Here is a 21,291-nt window from a genome sequence, read left to right as displayed (position 1 = left end):
CATATAACTGAATTGTCTTTGATGAAGTTGGAAACTGCTAAAGCTGAGCTTAAATTAATTTAAACTGTTTTAACTGTTTGTCACTTTTGGCTAACTGTTTATTCGTTAGCTTAGGCTAAGTACTTTAATCACTTATCCATTATTTTTTGCCTATTTCAGATGTTAATTTGCCAAACATTTCAACTAATTATTTATACTTTAAGCTATCTATTTTAACTATTTGTCCATTACTTTAGCTAACTATTTTCAACAATTTGTATTTATGTATCACAACTGACTCACTGAGGTTCAGTTACAGCTCACTGGTTACTCAAAATTTAGTAAAAATTGGTATCACACCGGTTAGTGATGATTTCTGTGTTTAGTTGTGGTAATTTGTTTTGAGCTGAGCCCTCTCCACTGCTTATGGCAGAAGTATCCCTGATGGGGAATCACTGCACTAGGTCACACTTTTTAAAGACATAACTATAGACATCAATCACGAATCCTCCTTCTCTAATGCCAAACAAGTCCAGACTCATAAAAGGCTGGCAGACCGTAAGGAAGGCTGATTTTAGACACTAAAAACACAGAAGGCCATTTATTTGTACCTCAGACCTCTTTGGTCGGGATTTCACACCAGCTAGAGAGATGACAAAGTACGTGAACGGGTGTGTGTGAAAAGCAACCTGGCTGAGCATTGAAACCATGACTGATGCAGCCCAAACATGACATCTATGGTGTCCTGTGTCCTTGCTTCAGCCTCTTTAACTTTCTCAGGTGGTGGCCACATTTTACATAGCAAAATATTACAATACCAGTGAGTTTTGGATTTTAGAGTAGGATCAGGGTTTGGTTGCTAGAAATGGTCTCCATGTCTAGTTACAAAACATGTGATGAACCCTTTTCTGTTTTAAAGGTTTTGAGTCTCTCACACCATCAGATCAGTCATATTGAGGAAGATCAAGGAGTTAGTGTGTGAGTGATTATCATACTCTTGCTTAAATTTCTTATTTGACACATTTCAGTTTGTTTCCCACGATGAGTCAACCAATGGGGCTGCATGTCATGCTGGTTAAGACACTGGGGTGGTGTTGTGGTCAAGACTGCTGGCACTGTGACACCCTGTTGGCTTACCTGGTAGAGCATGTATGACATAGGCTTAGTCCTGACTGCAGCAGCCATGGGTTCGAGTACGACCCATGGACCTTTACTGTATGTTATCCCCCTCTTTTCCAGATTATTGTGTTTGCCGAGATGACCAAAAATAAATCTCCTCTGGGGTCCTTCCAGATAGTTAAACATGCTTTGATGCATTGAAAATATGTTTCCACCTTAAAACTGTACAGTTGAAAAGAGGCCGCAAGATATTTTTAGAAAGGTGCAGGCAAGTCATAGCACCAGTGTAAAAAACTTTGACATGGTTTTCAGTTCACAGCCTTTTTTCGATAACAGCAGATATGGTGTCCTATGTAAAGGGTGACAGTTCACAGCTATGTTTTTTTTTTCACATAGGATCGTCAACTTGTTATAAACCCCACTGCCGTCTTGACCTCTGCTCTGACCTCTGGGCCTGAGAGCTGCTCTGCTGTGACAAGAGATTCTTTTCAAGTCGATTTTGAGTGTGTGAAAAAAAAGAGGAAGAGAGAAATGGAGACAGAAGCAAGGGAAAGTAAAAGAAAAGTGGTGAGTGTGTGAGTTAAATAGCACAGAAAATCTTGAGAACCAGTTGATTTTTGGTGCATAGACTTTCTACATTACAAAAAAAGCTCATGTATGTTGGCCGTATCATTTCCTGTGCCTGCTTTTTACTAATACCTCCAAAACCTTCTCACACATATGAAATAATCCCAACACCTGTGGACGTTTCACTACCTTGAAACCAAACCAATACTACACAGAATCACTTCAGCTTAGCTTGAGTCTGAGGGGAGCTGGTTTTCAGTTTCATACAAACATCAGACATCATGAAAGCAACTGAGTCATCCTGTTTGTCAAAGAGCAGCTTTCACAGCTCCCAGAGCTTCAACAACTGCATCATTTACATCAGGCTGCAGACTCACACATCCAAGCCTGAGAGAGAGAGAGAGAGAGAGTGTGTGTGTGTGTGTGTGTGTGTGTGTGTGTGTGTGAAAATGACACGTATACACACACACCTTTGATATGATGCCTACGCAGGATTAAACATCGGCCTGCACATACAGCTGATAAGCAAACAATTATAAGCATTTAGAATATAAAATGTTAAACCTACCCAATTTTAAATCAGCTGTTTTTTCCTATAACAAGATGCTAGTGACTTTATTTAGAAGCACTCTTGATACAATTTGCTGTCAGTGTATTTGTTTAAAAAAAATATTTCTCTCACAGCACACCTTTCATTTAAAATGTGACAGGCAGTTGTTTTGTATAAATCAGTCTGTGCTTTGTGCTCTGTCCTACTACAATTCTACTGTAATTAGTTTCAGTGCAAGCAGGCAAGGTTGCATGTGATAATAAAAAAAAAAAGAGTCAGACTCAATATAAGTTTTACCTGTGTGTACAAAGGCAACCAAGAGGCCAAGGAGCACCAGTAGGAACCCTCTGCAGATACCGCTGTGAACCATGGTGGCTGTGAAGGATGACCGTCGGATAGAGTAAAGCGTCGCTAAAACTCCTCAAGCAGTGGCTTGAAACAAGTAACTCACCCTGGCAGAGGAGCAGGAGAAAAGTACAGGGCAGCGTAGGAGCATGGAAAGGTAGGCAGCTGAGGGGTGAGAGGAGGGGTGGAACTAGGTGTACACAGGATTATCTGGACAGTGTAGACTTTGTGAGCACATCATTGCAAGGCCCACCCACTCCAGACTCCTCCAGCCACATAGTTGGGTATGAGGGGTAAACATTACGGAACCATTGACCTTGGCCAAGTTGCATCACGAAGGTCTCAGCTGGATATTTTACACCTTGACTCTTGAAGGGAATTTCTGACACCAAAGAGATTAATTTTCAAAATGTAAAGATGGCAGTGGTACAAGAAGTACTGCAAACTTTTAGTTAAATAAAAGTACAAATATCTCGGTATAAAAATACTTAATTAGACATAAAAGTCATACCTCCTTCAGCAGAACCACAGAATTATTTGCAGTAAAAAAATGGGGGACTCAACAGATCAAAGGAGCACAGGCAGTCTCCAGGAATGCTGGTGCTACGTTTCCCATAATGCAACTAGCCTGATGAGACTAAACTGCCGTTAGGACTCACTTCACTCATTCATTAGGTTAACATTGTGATCATGTTAACCTGATTTCTTATTGTGAGGGGTTGTTTCTCTTTTGCACCTTAATCAATCAGTGAGTGGCGTAATGGTTTTCAGTTGACATGGAAGCCGCTCTACAGGTTGATGAGAGCAGTTAACTCACTGTTTCTAACTTTGATCCTTCAAGACTTCCTTAAATTCAGTTGACAATACTTTGTTGATGAAACGTGTGTGTGCCTAGAAGTATGATTTTTCTTTGCATTAGAAAGAATTGGCAGGTTTCATTTCTTCTTTGTGGATTTTCAAACCATGACTAATTTATTGGCAGGTACACATCACATTGAGAGTGGTGAAAGGTTTGGCTTTTACTTCCTGAAAAACAATCAGTTGTGTTTTTGCGAGACAACATATTGTTCATGTTTAATGGTTAGTTTCATATTTGAACACAAAAATGTGTTTTGTCTGCATGATATTGCAAACTGTCATTTGATATGAGGGGGAAAAAAAGAGGAAAGACTGCCAGCATACGTGCAGCAGATAACCAGGAAAAAAGCATGCGATGCAATTTTCAATTTTGAATCTAAATTCTCGTGATTAGAGGAATTTAAGATGCTTTTTTGTTTGATTACAGCATAAATCCTGATATCTGGCTTCACTCTTATGTTCTCTCTTTAAAAACCTGGCAATGATTTATTTTGAATTATGCATTTCACTTGAATGTATATAGATCCAATGAATTTTGTGGTTTCTGAATGGTTCAGACAAAGGTGTGAACAGCCCACACATCAGACTGTTTTATTATTTCATACTGCAATAAAAAAGTATGACTCCAGCAGATCATTTTCATATATTATAATACAGATGCAGAGTTGAAAGTTTATTCTTTAAACAGCCTAGTATTTTACAGAAATAGATAACTACTTGGAACTTTTGAACATGTCCTTAAAACAGGACATAAGTGGGCACGAATCCTTGGGCTCTACTTTGCCATCATTATCCATGAACACCCAGCAGCAAACAGGGAGGGGAAAGAGCAGGGGGGAATTTAAAGTGTAAGGGGAAAACTTTCAATAAATAAAACAAAAACAATGGATATAATCTCTCTAACCTTTCTCATAATACCCCCACAACCCCACCCATATATCCACACTTTAAGAAATCCCATACAATCGAGGCCAAATTTGAAATTTGTAATTTGTTGTCACTGTGAATTTCCACAAGAGGACATGATTTGAGGCTGAGCAGCTGATGCCAAACAGACATCAATGCCTCTGCAGACTCTCCAGAAACTTCAGTTCATTTGGTGATTACTCTCTTGGCTTGTTGGGTGTTCCATTGGCAAGTTAGCTCCACTCCATTTCTCTCAAGGTTTTTCATCAGATTATAGGTCCGCTAAACAGGAAAACATACCCTGTCTCAGAGATCCCCGTTTGTTCACAATTTAAAATTTATGGGGAATACCAGAGTATGTCTGATAAATGGGAAACTGAAAATAAAAGGTGAAAGTCATGGAAGCAGTTGGGGGGCCGGGGCAGGTGTTGGGGTACAGCTGCTGTTCAAATTGGATACAGTCAGTGGGGGTTTGCTTGGCTGCAGTCCCTTAAAAGTCCTCCAAAGTCTCAATCTCTCCCATATTCAATCTCTCAGATGATGCATTCACAGAAAAACCTGAAAATTGAAAGGCACAAAGATCCAGTTAACAGATGGGCAATAATAAGTAGCAACATGTCACTTCAGATTTTCCAGATTCAGCAGATGGGTCTTTGCTCTTACCTAGAAGGCTGGGGTCTGCACGGACCATCTTCTGCTTCTTTTTCTTCTTCCCTGAGGTGACGGTCTCAAAGCGCTGCTGCTGGCCACTTGTATGGTTAGACTGGTAGAGCGACGAAGATCCTGTTCCACCCCATACAGAATCCTTGGCAAGAGAGAAATGGGGATTTAAAAGCCATTCTGTGAATTTCTGGGCCTTGACATCAGCAAATTTAAAATATTACTATTTGACTTAAAGCCGGAGCTCATTTCATGATTATTCAAAGTTATGTTGAGAGTTATTTTCTGGTACAATGAAATGCAAACAAGATACTAGCTGATGACAAACCATATCTACACAATAGTTAACCATTGATCATTGACTCATTATTTTCATTATCAATTACTCTCGTGATTGGTTTTTAAACAAATCATTCAGTCTAAAACAGAGCAGGCCAATAGTGAAAAATGAGCATCACAAGTTTCCAGAGACAAAGGGGATGCCTTCAAATTACTTGCTTTGTCTGACTGAAAGTCCAAAGCCTAAAATATTTAAATATCACATATAAGCTGAGAAGCTCTAACCAGAAAAGGTGAGGTAATTTAGCTTAATAAACAAGCTACACGATTAAACAATTATCAGAATATATGCCAATTATTTTTCTCAAAATATGTATTTCAGTGTGTTTCAAGTACTTTGTACCAGTTACTGACACCAATAGCAGTGTCTTTGTCTAGATGCGTCTTTGTGCAAATTTCAAGGAACCATTACTGTCAAGTTATTTTGCCAATAAATACTTAAAATACTTTCCCATCAGGAATCAAGGCATTTCCGGTGCTAAACTAAAGGAAATTGTTGATGGTTGAAGAGAAGTAAAGCAGCTGCCTTGACAGTCTGAATAATGAAGATAAAGACAATGCTGCCTTCAAAAGCTACAGTGCAGACATTAAGTGTGGAACATATGAATACAAGATTACATATTTCATGATACATGCTTTCAATTTTGAAACGAGGAAAAAAAAAAAAAATCATGTTAGCACTTTAACGCTTTAAGAATGTGGTACGTAGGATACGTGGATCATATGGACAGATTTGTTCTTCATCCTCATGAGGAAACGGTGTAATGCCTTCTTTTGGGGCTGATCCAAAGATGTGATGCAAGATAGATTCACACCAGCAATGTAAACAACAGTAGTCGTCATGATGTGTGACGCCATTGGTTATGTCAGATGAAATTGCACTGATTGGTTTTAATATACCAGGCAAAAATACCCCAAAGCGAAAACTATTTCAGGGGAGCAAAAGGAAAGGATGTCTCTCTTTTTGATCACATTGCAAGACTCAAATGGCTTCACAAAGCAAAATGGGTACAAAGCATTTAGCACCCATATGCTGAGCCTTTAAATAACTGGTACCACTTCAGTCTCGCTCACCTGCTGCTGTTTGAGGGCTTGCTGTTGGTTTTGCGGTGCCTGTTTCTGTTGGTTAGCGTTCTGTTTGGCACGACGTTCCAGGAACTGCTTGGCAAAGTCCTTGGCCTCGGGAGTGTCCCCCAGATAGGCCCTGATGTAGTCGTGCACCTCGTATGGAGAGTCCACTTCTTTCAGGAAGGAAGCAAATGTAGGAACTGGCAGGGAAAAAGATGGAGAATATTTCTGAGTTTGGCTTCCAAAAATGGTCCATCAATAGTTGTGGGTGAAGTGCCTTTGCAAAACATATTTCTAAAGACATACCATCCAGATTGTTGGCTGTGTTGAGGGTGTGCAGGGTTTGCTCACACCATTGCATGAAGGTGTCCTGCTGGCTCTTATTGACCCCCTGGAACAACTTTAGCAGCTTCTCCTCCTCCTCTACCTTCTTATTGGCTCGCCCACTCAAAGAGTTACTTCATTTGAACAAAATGCAAATGCGGGAGGAAGACAAAAGGAAGTGTATTAAGTGCTGTGAATTACTCATATGGCAAGTCATGCTTTTCATCAGAGGTTGTGACTAAGGCATTCTTAATAAATACCTGAGGTTGGCGTTGCCTTTGTTGTTCTTCTGTGTGCTGCCTTTCCTGGTTTGAGGAGGTTGCTGAACAGCCTCCTTCACAGCCTCATCCCAGAAGCCCATGTTTGAGTTGTGGGTGTCACCCCAGATACTGCTGGAGTCGGAGCCCCAGTTAGTGCAGGTGCTGGCATTGACAGACCCCCACACAGAGCTACTCAGAGATGTCTGTGAAGAGAGCAAGACACTATTAGTGGCATAACACTTGTTACTTTTTTCAGTACCAATTAATCTTCCTATTACTTTGCTGACTAATAGGTTGTTTGGTCTGTATAATGTCAGAAAATGGTCACAAATATCCATCACAATTTCATAATTTTACATAAATCTCATCTCATCTTCAAAGGGTTATAAGCTGCCCAGAATGGTTGAGCTCTCACACTGACATGCATTAAAAACTTCATTAAGCATTGAAAATGTTGCTTGTAGCATCCAACTCTGCAGCACCACAAAGCTTTTATTTGCTTTCATCCAATCAGAAACTTAAAATCATATATGTAACATACAGTTCTGTTTTGAGTGCGGGTCTGTTGGGTGACGATGGGGTGGTGTTGTTGCTGCTGCTGCTGCTGCTGCTGCTGCTGCTGCTGCTGCTGCTGTTGTTGTTGTTGTTGTTGTTGTTGTTGTTGTTGTTGATGATGTTGTTGTTGTTGTTGTTGGTGGTCCTTCCGCTGTTTCATCTGCTGGGCTTCCTCCCTCTGAATCTCCAGCAAGGACTTGGTAACAACTGGTTGTTTGGCCACATTACCCCAACCAGACAGCTTGGCTTGAGGCTGCTGAGCCTGTTGCAGAGCCTGCTGTTGCTGCAGCTTCAGGAGCTCTTGTTGCTGACGCCGCTGCTGTGGGTCGTGGAAGGAAACGGGAGGGTGATGGAAATTAGTTGGTGTAGAGCCATTTGGTTCAATAACAAAAAAATAATGCATTATAAAAAAAAAAAAACTAAAACATTGCTCATAACTCATTGGAGGTACAAATACATTGCTGGTGACAGAGTAACTGAACAAGGCCCGCTGTTTGCCATCCTTACCTCCTCCCGCACCTGTCGTTCTCTCTCCTCTTCCAGTTTCTGGATCTCGGCCAGTGACAAGGCATTCTGACTCTGGTTTATAGCATTGGCCGACTGCTGGCCCCACTTTGAAGAGGATGGAAGCTGCAAAACACAGTGAAGAGTTTTGTTAACTTTTATACATTTTATAATGTCAATTTTTGTTGACAGATCCGGTGTCCTTACCTTCATTTGTGCAAGCTGCTGCTGCTGTTGTTGCTGCTGTTGAAGTCTCCTGAGGGCCTCTTGTTGCTGCTGCCTCTGTCTTTGCAGCTCCTGCTGTCTTTGGGCCTCCTGCTCTCTCCGTTTCAGCTCCTCCTGTTGCTGTTGGGCAAGAGCAGCTGCCGCTGCAGCTGCTGCTGCCTCCTCCTCTGCTCGCTTCTCCTCCTCACGCCTCCTCAATGCTTCAAGTTCCTCCTGCTTTCTGCGCTCCTCTTCCTGGTGAGATAGACAACATTTCAAATTAAGAAATGGGGCAGCTGTGGCTCAGGAGGTAGAGTGGGTCGTCCACTAATTAGAAGGTCGGTGGTTCGATCCAGGTCCTGGCTCCTCCAGGCCACATGTCGAAGTATCCTTGGGCAAGATACTGAACCCCACATTGCCCCTGATGGCTGTTCCATCAGTGTATGAGTGTGATGTATGAATGTGTGAGTGAATGGGTGAATGTGGCAATTATTGTAAAGCGCTTTGAGTGGTCAGCAAGACTAGAAAAGTGCAATATAAGTGCAAGTCCATTTCCATTACATTTCACAAGCCCAAAAAGGAGAAAGTATAGGACATGTTTTCCTTAGCTTACCTGTTTGCGAAGGAACTCTTCTCGTTTCTTTCTCTCCTCCTCTTCCCTCCGCCTCTCCTCTAATCTTCGAAGAGCTTCCTCCTGTGCCAGTCTCTCCTCTTCTTCTTTTTGCCTACGCTGTGCCTCTTCTTGCTCTCGCTGCCGCCTCAAAGCTTCCTCCTAAAGATTTACAACACTAGGTCAGTATCAATGCCTTCAAAGAAAATAATTCAGATTGCTTCAGATTGATATTGTTCAAACACTCCACCTGTTTTTGCCGTGCCAGCTCCTCTTCTTCCAAACGTTTGCGTTCCTCCTCTTGTCGAGCCCTTAGGGCCTCCTCCAACCGTTTCCGTTCCTCTTCCTCCCTTTTAGCTCTCATTTCTGCCTCACGCCTCTCCAGCTCCAACTGTTGGATGATGAAGATAAAAATACACTACCGTTATTATCTCAGGAGGTAGAAAAATCCACGCACATTTCTGAGACTCATCCTAAATTAAAGTTATTATTTTCTATTCTATCTAGCCTGCCTACTTCTTCATGCCTGTGAGTCTCACAAAAAGTCTGAGATTAAATACTTTAGCACCGCAAAGTACAAAAGTATAATTTCATTTTACCAATATGTTGACTTATCAGAAGACTGCCTACTGTTTAGTCTAATAAAACATTTTTTAATAGGAGTTGAACATTTCCATTTTGCTTTTTTAATGTTTTTGGAATTTATGCCAATTTGTGGTAAATCCATTTGTTTTAGTAATTAAAATATTATAAGTTGGACTTAGTTCCACTGAGACAAAGGAAACAGAAAAGTAAGCAGAAATACTGTTTACCTTTGCAGCTTTTGACTTCTCTAACTGTTGCATCTGCTCAATGGTTGGAGCCTGTGCCATGGAGTCAATGGGTAAATCCCACACGCTGCTGCCATCCCACGCTGGTGCGAATGAGAGAATATGATGCATTACACCTGCTACAACATGAAGTATTTTTTCCTTGTGCTCTCATGTGATTCAAAAACAAATCAATGCTGCAGGACACTGAAGGCTAAAACTCACTGCTGGGAGCAGGTTGTTGGAGGTTTGGTGTGCAGGAAGCCTGAGAGGATGGGTTCTGCATTTCCCATACAGAACCAGTGTCTGGTACAGACAGGGATCGGGTAACAGGAGGTAGGAGGCTCTCAGACGCTCTACAATAAGATGAGCAAATAAACATTAATAAATACAATGCTAAACACATAGTGCCTAAATCAACACAGGCAGATGTAGATTTACAGGCAGAGCTGACATGTTTGTGAGTGTCAACCTTATCTTGAGTGCTTGATATTGCTGTAGTAGCAGGTTGATCTGCTGTTGGTGTTGCTGCTGCTGTTGAAGAGGAGCTGAGCTAAGAGCTGCAGCTTTCTGCTGGGCCAGGGCCTGAGCATACTGCTGCCTGTAAGACAAGTAGCAAGATAGTAAGACAAGAGGATAAGAGAAATTTGAGAAAATGAGAAATGGGAAACTTAAGTTTTAATGATAATGTGTCAGTTATTTACACACATTATTGGACATTTACATCCCATCCTACCAATACATGAAATATAAGTGTGTATTTTTTAGTATTAAAATAGAAGCGGGGAGAGATCATTTTGATTCTGAGGTCAAAGATTAACCATTAACTATAGTCTGCTTTCAGGTCTTGGCGAGTACTACTACATGTGAAACAAGTTGTATAAATCCTTTTGTTGTGTGAAAGTAATGTCAGTTTCAGATCTGGGACTGGCATACCTGAGGAGGTATTGATACTGGAGCTGCTGTAACTGGTAGAGGTTGAGAGCAGTGAGCTCCTGCTGCCTCTTCAACCTCTCTTGATCACCATCTCCCTGCATCACATCAAGAGATGCAGAGTCAGGATAAATCATAACAGTCAAACAAGCAAAAGATAGCAAGAGACATAAGATGTTAAGCAAAGGGGGGAATTCAAGGCCAAAGTGCTGACAGCACAAAAAGAGTCTGGACCTCAAGGCTATTGTTTACTCAATCTCTGTGCAATTTGTTTTGCGTTTGAGCAACATCTAGCTGTATAAAGCTAATACTGACCTTTCCATATTGAACCAAGGCTGCAATTGCTATTAAAGTTGTCTCTAATAAACATCAATTTCAAGGGGGTGAATAGTTATGATAAATAATTTAATATAGTACTTTAAAAAAAATGAGTTTTTCATCTTAAAGAATTCAGAACGACCACTTCCATGACAAATAAATACATAAAAGTATAAAAATAGGAACCTTACATTCTGTCTGCTGATTCTAGCTCCAAATGCTGGCTGTTAGACATTGATACATTCACTTGGTCTAACTGTATCCAGCTGCTTCAGTTGCTTCCTTTTTCATATCGTTTAATATCAGGAGATATTCTTATTTAACAAGATTTTGATGATGACTTGTTTAGCAAAAAAAATTGCAATTGCTTTATGAAAAACCTCCATATAATCCATGAAGTCAGAGAAAGGTTCTTGAAACACCAAAAAACTGGTACATGAAGGATTCCTTTGAGTGGAATATGACACCACCTATAGGTCATGGTTAGTATTGGCAACTAGTGCTGATTCACAAAGCAAACCTTTGGATATAAGAAATGAAGCAGGCCACATTTTGAAAACACAAACCTGTAGAGGTGGAGGTGCAGGGCCTGGAGTGAACGGTACCCTCCCCCATATCTTCATGATCTCGCCGAGTGGTTGAAATACTTCATCGCACCCTCTTTTGACTAAAAGAGACACTGTGAAGTAACCAGCTTGAAACCACTCAGTCATCTCCTGGTTACTGAATGGACCTGTAGAACCACAAAATGAGCATAGCAGGTTCAAAGGAAACAGGTGCCTTCTCAAAAATAAATGTATTTAAGTCCCATTTTGAGCACATAAAAACTATTCCAGTCTTACCCTGTATCTCCCCCTGGGGGTCTTTGTAGAACCATTTGAGAGCAGCTTCATGTGTAAGCGGCAGGCCTGCAGGCTTGGGCTTCTCTGAAGTCTTTGCTGCAAGTCTGTCATCATCCACCACACTGTCCTGTAGGTACGCCACCATCTTTTCTGCCTCCTGGAGGGGAATTTTTAAGTTCTACATTACTCATAACCCTGCTTAAATCAATACAACCTAACATAACAGGGCTGATTACACAACTCATTTTTGACTGTTTAGTTTTTTAAGGGAAATTAACTATCATTTATTGGAAAAGGGTAATCACTTCTCTGGTATCATAATATTCACAGTATGATTTCCTCTTCACTGAGCACAAGATTTTAAGAGGTCCTTACAAATCAATTAAAGAAGGATTAGGACTGTAGGTGGAATTGTGATCGACGACAGCAGCGCTACACCCTACTGACAGACTTTCATGTTTAAAGTGTACTAATATACCTGCTCAAAGTGTTTCAGTCCCTCATCTTCATCTGTGTCATGTGGCACAGTGGTGGGCCTGCCAATAGGTGCCATTATACTCGAAGGGAAAGGCAAAGGATTGTTCATCACCACAGGAACCTCCATGGGCTTTTGCTGCGGTAGCTGGACACTGGGCGATGGAGCAGATACTTCTGTATAAAATGAGAAATGGAAATAGCAGATATTAGTGAGGTTTCATGGTCCGTAGAACAGAAATGCTTGATAAGTCTTTCCATTTACTGTGAAATTGAAGAACCAACCCCCACCTGCAAGGGTGGTAGAAATGTGGGTCATGGGTAGGGACTCCAGCATGCTGTTAGACATGGGGACGTGCAGGGGGACTTTGCAGGGCTCTGGTGGGTGCTCAAGGGGTGGCTGCCGTTCAGCTGGCCTCTCAGTCTCTTCTGTTCTGCTGGGCTGGCTGGGGGACAAAGACTGGGCAGGGACCTGAGACTCTGAGACTGGGGGAGCAACAGGTGGAGCAACAGATGGAGCTTCCTCGGACACCCTGGCCAACTCTAATAAAAAAAAAAAAAAAAAAAAAAAAAAAAAAATAGATTTACTGCCCTGCGGTGTATACCTTTGCCAACCATCCAAGTTGCAGGAAATATGGTCACAATCTCCCCTTCCTGAGTTACAGCATTGAATAATGGCCAGAAGTGTTTTTGTAGAACATTATGATGTCAGAGTGAAGTTGACCTTTGACCATATGGATATAAAATGTAACTTTGTGTTAAATTGTGTCATAATAAGCTTATAAATTTGTGGCCAAAAACGTGTTTTGTGAGGTCACAGTGACCTTGACCACTAATATCTAATCAGTTCACCCTTGAGTCAAAGTGGACATTTGTGCCAAATCTGAAGGGATTCCCTTGAGGAGTTCTCGAGATACTGTGTTAACAAGTATCGCACCCTGACCTTGACCTTTTTGATCAACAAAATCTAATCAGTTCATCCTTGAGTCCAAGTGAATGTTTGTGCCAAATTTGAAGATATTCCCTCAAGGCATTACTGAGATATCGCCTTCATGGATGGGATGTACATATGTATGTATGGATGGATGGACAACCTGAAACCATAATGGCTACGGCCTCGGCCGTCGCCGGCACAGAGGCATAAAAACACAATGTTTAAGTGATGAGATGGGATAATAACCAATATTGTCTCCAAAAAAATGTTGTGAGCCTTTTTCAATCCCATTTCATTCATTAGTGAGACGTTATTGCACACCAAGCCAATGTGGACCAATACTGTGTAATCAGTATGAAATTTGCATATCAGCTCTTCTAGACAGGTGTTACAACAGCAGAATGGCGTAGTTCCCAGTGAAAACACCATTCAGCTAGAGGACTAGTTTTGAAATCCCAGTGTCAGTAAACTTAAATTTCTGTGAATAAGTCACTACTTTTCTGTGAGTAATGACTAAGCCCAGTCAATTTGATTTCATATCCAAGCTTTTAAGTGCTACTAACAATTAATTTAATAATAAAAAAAAAAAAAAAAAAACCCATAGAAGTGACTGACCTTTCCGGTCAGCCTCTCTCTTGGCCTCCATGTCTGTTTCTTTGGTCTCCTTGGGCTGACTGTCCTCCTCCTCCAGGCCTTCTTCACACTCTTCCAGGGGCTTGAAGTCGAGCTCTGCCTCTTCCAGGATTGGCTCCTTGGAGGCTTTCTGATAACATGACAAAGAACACAATTGCAGAAAATCTGGCAACAGTATCCTCCCATGAAGCTTTCAATCTTAATAGACAAGGTAATGATCTGCTTCATAATATCTAGCGAAAACAAGCCATTTATATAAGTAAATGGTGCATCAGTACTTAATTTCACTGATTTATTTAAAACTCTCGTCAGATTTCCTTTCTTACCTTGAGAGAGAGAAAGGCCCCTGACGAGTCGAAGGTGCCCGCCTCCTCGTCTGCGTCCTCTAGACACCACTCTGGCAGGCTGTCCCTCTCATCTTCCAGGCTGCCGCTGCCTGACCGTGGCCTCCTGTATCCACGCTCGTCTTCTCTTGCATCAAACGGGAAGCGACGACGCTGGTCTGGGTGTTCCCGCCACCCTGCTGACCGAGGCCCATCTGGGGAAATAGGAAACTAGTTAGGATTGTATAACCAATCTTAATCTCATTATATAACTTATCTTCATTAAAGGTGGAAAGCTTTTTGGCCACCAGTAGCACGACTGAACAAAGTGCATCCACATACTTTAATACATGATTATATGCTTGAAATGATTTTCAAGCATGTGCAGGTCAAAAACACTTGGAAGTGAAGGGGACATCAGTGTACTTTTGAAGTGTCCCTCTTATATAAAATATGTACCCTTAATAGGTACCCGCTATGTCATAATATTCTGATGACCACAAAGAAAATGCGGAGATGAAGAACACCTCTTAATTCAAGTTGGTTGTATGGTAAAATTTCTATTATCTTGTGCAATGAAAAAACATAAACCCCAGAGCAGTTTGCAGGCTGACACAGAAATGTACCTTATTCTGAAACAAGCCATACAACAAACATGGTGGTACACCACAAATACATTTATCAAAGATAATTTATCAAAGATAAATGTATTGGTAATGTGGTCAGTGCTGTGCCCACCTGGGCTTGGGGGGCACCACCGGTCACTGTCCCGTCGAGAACCCGCCAGTCGCCAGCCCCCCTCATCATCCTCACCATTCTGATCATCTCGAGAAGTACGCCAGTTCTCACTCTCTGAACGCGTGAAGTCGTGCTTCCTCGGTAGACCTGTCCCACCGTCCTCGTAGTTTCCTCGGACTGCAAAGTGTAAGGGGTTGATTAAAAGTGCAGCCATCATCATTACATTCATAAAAGCGAAATGTAGTCCTACTTAATGCTGCCAATCAAGTAATTTGTCCTATTTCCACTAAAAATCTGAACTCCCTATTGGTCAATGACTGAAGAAAACTTACTGTGATTCATCTGAAAATGTCCTGGAGCAGCATCTGTCAGGTTTACAGAGAGGAACAAATAGTAGAAGTAATCCAGTGTATCTGCCAATCAGTATGTCATATATTGATTATTTGACTTAAGAAAAAATGTAACACCAACCTGGGTCTTTTCGACCTGGCTTTTCGAACCTTCTATCTCCCCTGGTGAGGAAAAAAATAAATAAAACACCAGTTATGTAACATCATGACTAAAGAGATGTTTAACTGCTGTCTAGCAAAAACTCAAATTGAAAATCAATTTGTCAAACAAGGTCAGAGTTTTACAACAGATCTTGACACCACAAATAGATCTTTTAATACCTTTCTTCCCAGCTCTGGGAGCGATGCATCTCCCTCCCTCCACGACCAAAACCTTCTACATCATCAAAACTTCTTTGGTAAAACCCTCCATCTCCTCTCCCCCGGCCTGAAAGCAATCACAGGATGAAGCAGCCTTAAGTGTCCCGATAAGATCTAGTTTTTCATGAGTCATTACAACTGTGTAGCATAAAGTACACTACTGGTAGTACATTTAACATTTGATCACAGGACCCAGTTTGGTTCATCCATTTATAGTGTTCCACAAAACATTCAGATTTCCCACAACAGTTGATCAGAAACTCTATACCCACCTTTTGTTACTAGGAGTCATTGCTGCTTAGATGAGTAAATTGTCTGTATTTTAAATGGTCTACTTTTTTTTTTTCATGAACACACAAATATAACAGAACTACCATCATCCAATGCATATAATATGCTGAATCATTATGCTGTACTCTCCCTTTCCTTGGTCATCTAGAAGATGTACAACAAACCAGCTCTTGTGGTTTTTAATTCATCTGTCCTCTCCATGATTCATAGGCAATATACTTCAACAGTGATAATACAGTTTGACTGTTGTCAATTATATTTTCTTCTTATTCTCTTAGAGTCAGTTGGCAAACAATAACATTGTGCACTACTGTTAACTTATGATTTCTTTTACCACCTCTTAAACGTGGTGACACAACAAACCTTCAATGTAGGTAGTTCAGAAAAAGTTCAATGAATGACCTGACTGTCCAACATGTGTCTTTTCATTTGAAGCAAGCATTAATCTGCATACATACATGTATACATGCATGTTAAGAGCTTCTTCTGATTAAAGTTGACCTTCACTCACAGTCTGGATCCAAAGCTGGGTGTATGAACTGGGACTATGTGAATCCAACACTGAGAAGTATAGAGAACAAGACCGTACGGGGTGAAGAAATACGAGTCAAAATAAATAGTTTTATTATATTTTACATGCTCTCTTTATGCTATATGCAGTATGCTTCATATTAAAATTAACAGCCAAAATATTTTTTGAGCAGTAAACTTAATTTAACTTCTTATTACACAATTCAACAGCAGGCACTATGTTTTCGTTAGTAAGTGGGAAAAAGATTATAAATTTAATATAAGGGCAGACCGATAAAGGCACAGCCAATGAATTTGCAAGATCATGACAAAGCACTTTAGAGCTGGTCTACAGTTATAGTTATATGTGGTATCTTCCATTTATCTTGAATTTATCAAATTTTGAGTGGCTTTTGTCCTGCTACCTTCCTAGAACTGCAACTCTTAAGTTTGGTTCAAGACTTCTTTTTTTGGCTAATTCCACCGCTAGTAGTTGCTAGCGTGCCTGAAAAGTCTGAGCAGACTCTGCAGTGACAAACAGGAAAGATGCTGTTCTTAAGGAACACAAGATTTATTTGTTGTCTGTGGCAGAAACTCTAACACAGCATATGGACCCACAAATAACTATACATAACTTAAAACTGAGCCTCCCTAAACACTTAGGGCTGACTAACAGTAACCCAACAACTCCAAATAGCTCTGTAAAATTAGTATGGAGCTTTGACTGACTGGAGGATGTATATAAGTGTCCAAGTATGTTCATACAAATAGCACTGTGATTTCAAACAGGGTTTTCCATGTTTAAAGCATATCAATTATTAGTTCAAGCAGCTGGGGTCCAAGTATGCTGAGTAAGCACAACACCTAGAGAGTTCTAATATTACATCCCTTGTCTCAAGCTGTGGCCATATTGGTGGGATTCTTCAAAGGCATCTTAACTATTTGCAGTTGTGACTCTGAAACTGCATAGATAGAATATCTAAATAGCTAAAATTGGCTCCTTTGAAAAATGAAATCCACCTTATTGTTTCCACAGCGTAAACTCACCCTGCAGCTAAATATCCTGGAAAAGAGAAGGGGAAAAATGACACATTCATATATGATCTCGGTTAAAAATCTTACCTCTACCCCTTGAGGTACTTCGGCCTCTTGGTGCCCCTGCTATCGGACCGCTTCCTCGGCCTGTCAGCCGAAGTACTGCTGCACTGTTTACAGACATGGAAAAATTTCTCTGCAAATACAGACAGGGGGTGGGGGGGTGGGGACGAACAGCCAGCTCTCAGCACTCTTCTTGGCACTTGTTCTTTGTTTCGTAGTCTAATTACTACTTATTCCAAGAAATGGCCAACTGACTAAATAAGTCAGAAACACTTTCTGATCTTATCATTTCTCACCAAGATAGTGACCTGATATTATGACAAGTTCTCCTACCTGTTCTTCCTCTGTAAAAGACACGAGTGCCAGAGGCGGTAAGGGCTCCTCTTGCAATATGGGCAGGAACTCCTTATCATGTAGGTCTATAGGGATCTGGAGGAGAAAATAAACAATCACAGGCTTCACTGTTAAGATGCATATGGGTTTGAGAGAATGTGTTATTACACACCAAACAAGGAAGATGTAAATCTAATCTCAGCAGTACCATAATTTGAATGCAAGTCATGTTGACTGCAAGCCTTCATCAACAGCTAAGATATAGATGTTATACCCACCTTGTTATCCTTTACATAAAGTGCTAACATTTCTTCTCTCCCGTAGCGATAGTCTGCAAGTTTATACTTTGGCAATGCAGGTGAGAGGGGTGGAGAGGCAACAGCGCTGCTGCTTCCACCACCACCGCTGCCACCACCTCCAGACAGGGCACGGAGCCTGCAAAGAGAGAAAGGGTAGTAAAAGCAGAAGGGACAGATGAAGGCGAGACAACACTAAAGCTGAGGTAGCAATTGGCATGTCTGAACATGTATGGTAAAGCTGCACTGGGCCCCAAAAGAAAACCAGTTTCACAACCTAAGAGTCACTTCCCTCAGACTAATCATGAATTCATGCCAGTTCAATTACCATTCTGGTCCAAAGTTAAGTGTCTGGGTTTCGGCCATTCTTCCTTGAAGTTCTACAAATATGAAAAGGGAGAAATGGGATTAGAACAACTCAGTAGATACCTTGAAGACATAAATATTGCATCATTATATTGCATCACATCTCACAATTACTAATGTGTTTAGTGTCCATATAATGGTCCATGAGATGGACTATTTTTCTGAATTGATTAATGCTATTTACAAGTCCTGGGCACCCATAATGACAACTCAAAATGTCTTATTTTGTCCAGCCAACAGTCCAAGAACCAAAGATTTTCAACTTAAAATAATACAAAACATAGAAAAGCAGCAAATCCTCACATTTGAAAGCCTGGAAATGGAGACTGCCATTTTACTTGTTTAACAACTGCAAAGATTAATTGAACATCTAAATTGTTGCAGATTACTTTTCAATAAATTGTCTAACTTTTAATTATTTGACAAGTTGTTTCAACTCTAGTTTATAAACTATTGACGCAAAAGTTAGTTGGGTTAAGAGTAGCTCTTCAAAAACAAACAGTAAATTTTGTATCAGAAAACACTTAGTGTATTGCGATACAATATCAGGGTAACAGAATTCTCAAATAAATTTGAAATCAACTTTTATCTACACAAATATTGTTACCTAACCAATGTAATTTGTTTACCACACCAGTTCACATTTTTTTCTATCTTAATGAGACACAACTACAGCTATCATGGCACACACAGTTCTGCTGGACAGAATTTGGTAAAGCATTTAAGGTTTTGTCACAGGCTTTAACTCCCCTGGATATATAGCCCATCCCACTAGCAGACACAACCAGTGTACAATTTCAAACTGCTAAAGCTATTTTAGGAAGGCTCCCAGCCTGCAAGGAGGGGAAGTCAGACACCTGTAATTGACAGCGGAAATGGTCTTTACTTTGACTAATAATTAAAAATAATCATGTAATGTCAACAAGATTAGCTGTTTGTTTACAACAGTGTATTATCTCCCAAGACTTTACCTTACACTTAAGCTTGAAAGCAAGGATTTTTAAAGCTGTGAGACTCTCTCAAATATCGGACACAAAAGGCGACAGTAGACTCACAATACCACTGACCATATGGAAGTCGGGGTAAGCCACGTGTAAGTGGGTAGTTAAAGCAAACTCAACTGAAGTGAGCAACATTTCTGACAACTCTCCTGAACGCTTAGCACGTTTGCCAGTGTTAAAATAAAGGGAAAGCGAAACGAATGGCTGACTTTCCATAACGTTATAAGTTGTCTCCAATAATTAAAAGCCAATGCTCGCCAACTGGCCAATCTGTTCGAAACACAACTTTTATCCGTTTGGTTACAAACTAGTACTCTTGATAAGAGAAGGGAAAGCTAAAGTCAATATGAAAATGACTGACCACTAAGTTCTTGTAAAGTTGTCCAAATTGTTGCCTTATGTAAAATGCTATTGCACCATGTAATGTTATCGCTAGCTAGAGGAAAGCAGGAGCACACAGTTACCGCACGGTGGACGGGCCGACCCATCCTGACGCTAACGTCGGTTACATTACTGAATCATGCTAAAAGCTGGCTTACAATGATCCATACGAGCCACGATGATAACTCGGGGGAATTAAGTGGAAACCACCCTCGGTTATAAACATAACGTTAGCTAACACAGCAAGCTAACCAGTCAAAGAAAGAACTAACATGGACATTTCTCAGGACACCAGTGACTGACATTAGCCAGCGTATCTCCTAACGGTCGAAAGTTGACATTAGGGTTATAGTTATGTTGAAAGGTGGAAGAAGAGGTGTAGTTAAAGGGCTACTTCCAATATGCTGGTGCCATACCATGGTATTTTAACCAACTAGCAAGACGACAGCCAACGGTGGGTCTGCCAGCGCCTTAGCTAGCTAGCAGCGTTTTCTCCCAACGTTGTATCTGTCGTACGCCAAACCACACACATGTATTGACACCAATTTAATTTCCCATAGGAGGAGAGGTCTTGTCATATATTCTACTAAACAAACGTAACACTGCTCCGGCACAAGTTAATCCCTATTCTCAACACTGGTAGCTAGCATAGGTTAGCTAGCTAGCTACACGCGGCCTTCCGGGCAGACTGGATCCACAACAAAATTTCCTTGTCAGGCCGTCCCGCACTTCACACGGCCCGGACATGCACACACAGACACTGGGGCCCGGTGCTGTTAGGCCAAGTAAACATGGTGGTTTAACAACAGTCCCAAGCACGCCAGCTCGTCAGAATATGACTCTCTGACATGGCACTTTACTTAAATGAACGATTTCCCCTTAGCTAATGTATTAAACTTTGGCTGTCTTACCTCTGCTTGTTCTGACAGCACAAGGTTTGTATGCGAGTTGTGTAGCTCTCTCTCTCTCTCTCTCTCTCTCTCTCACTCTATCTATCTCTCTCTCTCTTCGTTTTCCACAAGATGGCTGAGTGTGGGTCACATGACAACAGATAAAACCCGTATGCCGTGGTAAGATTTGCTGACTGGTACATATTCACAGACAACGAGGTGAATATAACCACTGTATTTACCGTTCTTATGTTATGTATGACTGCTGTGCACAGTACACAGACTTGTACTAGGCATGTCACATAAGAGCGGGTATTACTTTGTTTTCACACATCCCAACTTTTCAGTAAGGGATATTGTACCGGCGTACATGTGTACAGTATGCTGTGATGTACACAGTACTGTAAGCTTCTCAAACACGTGTCCCCTCTGAATGTGTATTTAAACGCATCTCCACAGAATAAGAACTGTTAATAACTATTAAACGCTACCGTAAAAAAAACAACATTTTGCAATGTTTGACTCTTAAGCAAAAAAATCTTTAGTAGCTTTAGGGAATTCCT

At 40.9% G+C, this 21,291-nt stretch overlaps 2 protein-coding genes across 3 annotated transcripts in view; both read right to left on the bottom strand.

Annotated features, from left to right (window-relative positions):
- snorc (secondary ossification center associated regulator of chondrocyte maturation) overlaps positions 1-4,265 on the bottom strand; it is a 7,497-nt gene extending 3,232 nt beyond the window's left edge. The window contains exon 1 of the mRNA XM_056390630.1: positions 2,513-4,265. Within this exon, the coding sequence (XP_056246605.1) occupies positions 2,513-2,585 (73 nt within the window). The 5' untranslated portion in view covers positions 2,586-4,265. The remainder of the gene's footprint in view (positions 1-2,512) is intronic.
- Positions 4,266-4,279: 14 nt separating this feature from the next.
- Positions 4,280-20,835, bottom strand: gigyf2 (GRB10 interacting GYF protein 2). Of its 2 annotated transcripts, none has more exons than XM_056390622.1 (29): positions 20,750-20,835; positions 18,419-18,470; positions 18,073-18,229; positions 17,795-17,890; positions 17,486-17,594; positions 15,524-15,629; positions 15,324-15,364; positions 15,185-15,217; positions 14,853-15,029; positions 14,118-14,329; positions 13,774-13,921; positions 12,516-12,767; positions 12,229-12,401; positions 11,751-11,907; positions 11,475-11,641; positions 10,594-10,688; positions 10,130-10,258; positions 9,883-10,013; positions 9,661-9,761; positions 9,099-9,239; positions 8,852-9,010; positions 8,242-8,493; positions 8,038-8,160; positions 7,517-7,849; positions 6,976-7,178; positions 6,698-6,849; positions 6,398-6,591; positions 4,988-5,129; positions 4,280-4,882 (listed from the first exon to the last, which is right to left on the bottom strand). In XM_056390622.1, exons 2-29 carry the CDS (start codon positions 18,454-18,456, stop codon positions 4,815-4,817), a joined length of 4,089 nt encoding a protein of 1,362 aa, XP_056246597.1. In that variant the 5' UTR covers positions 18,457-18,470; positions 20,750-20,835; the 3' UTR covers positions 4,280-4,814. The 2 variants fall into 2 exon arrangements, with proteins under 2 accessions (XP_056246597.1, XP_056246598.1); XM_056390623.1 differs by having other exon boundaries at positions 14,928-15,029.
- Positions 20,836-21,291: the final 456 nt, after the last annotated feature.

Source organism: Seriola aureovittata, chromosome 12 (genome assembly GCF_021018895.1).
Source record: "Seriola aureovittata isolate HTS-2021-v1 ecotype China chromosome 12, ASM2101889v1, whole genome shotgun sequence".
NCBI classification, from domain to species: Eukaryota; Metazoa; Chordata; class Actinopteri; order Carangiformes; family Carangidae; genus Seriola; species Seriola aureovittata.
Note: the sequence above shows the minus strand (reverse complement) of the source record. Positions and strands in the feature narration are given on the sequence as shown.

Coding starts and splice junctions, on each gene's coding strand:
- gigyf2 (XM_056390622.1), bottom strand. CDS start 18,456: ATGGCCGAAACCCAGACACTTAACTTTGGACCAGAATG. Junction 15,630..17,485: donor AAGTACCTCAAGGGGTAGAG/GTAAGATTTTTA, acceptor GATTGCTTTCAG/GCCGGGGGAGAGGAGATGGA. Junction 9,011..9,098: donor AGCTGGCACGGCAAAAACAG/GTGGAGTGTTTG, acceptor GTAAATCTTTAG/GAGGAAGCTTTGAGGCGGCA.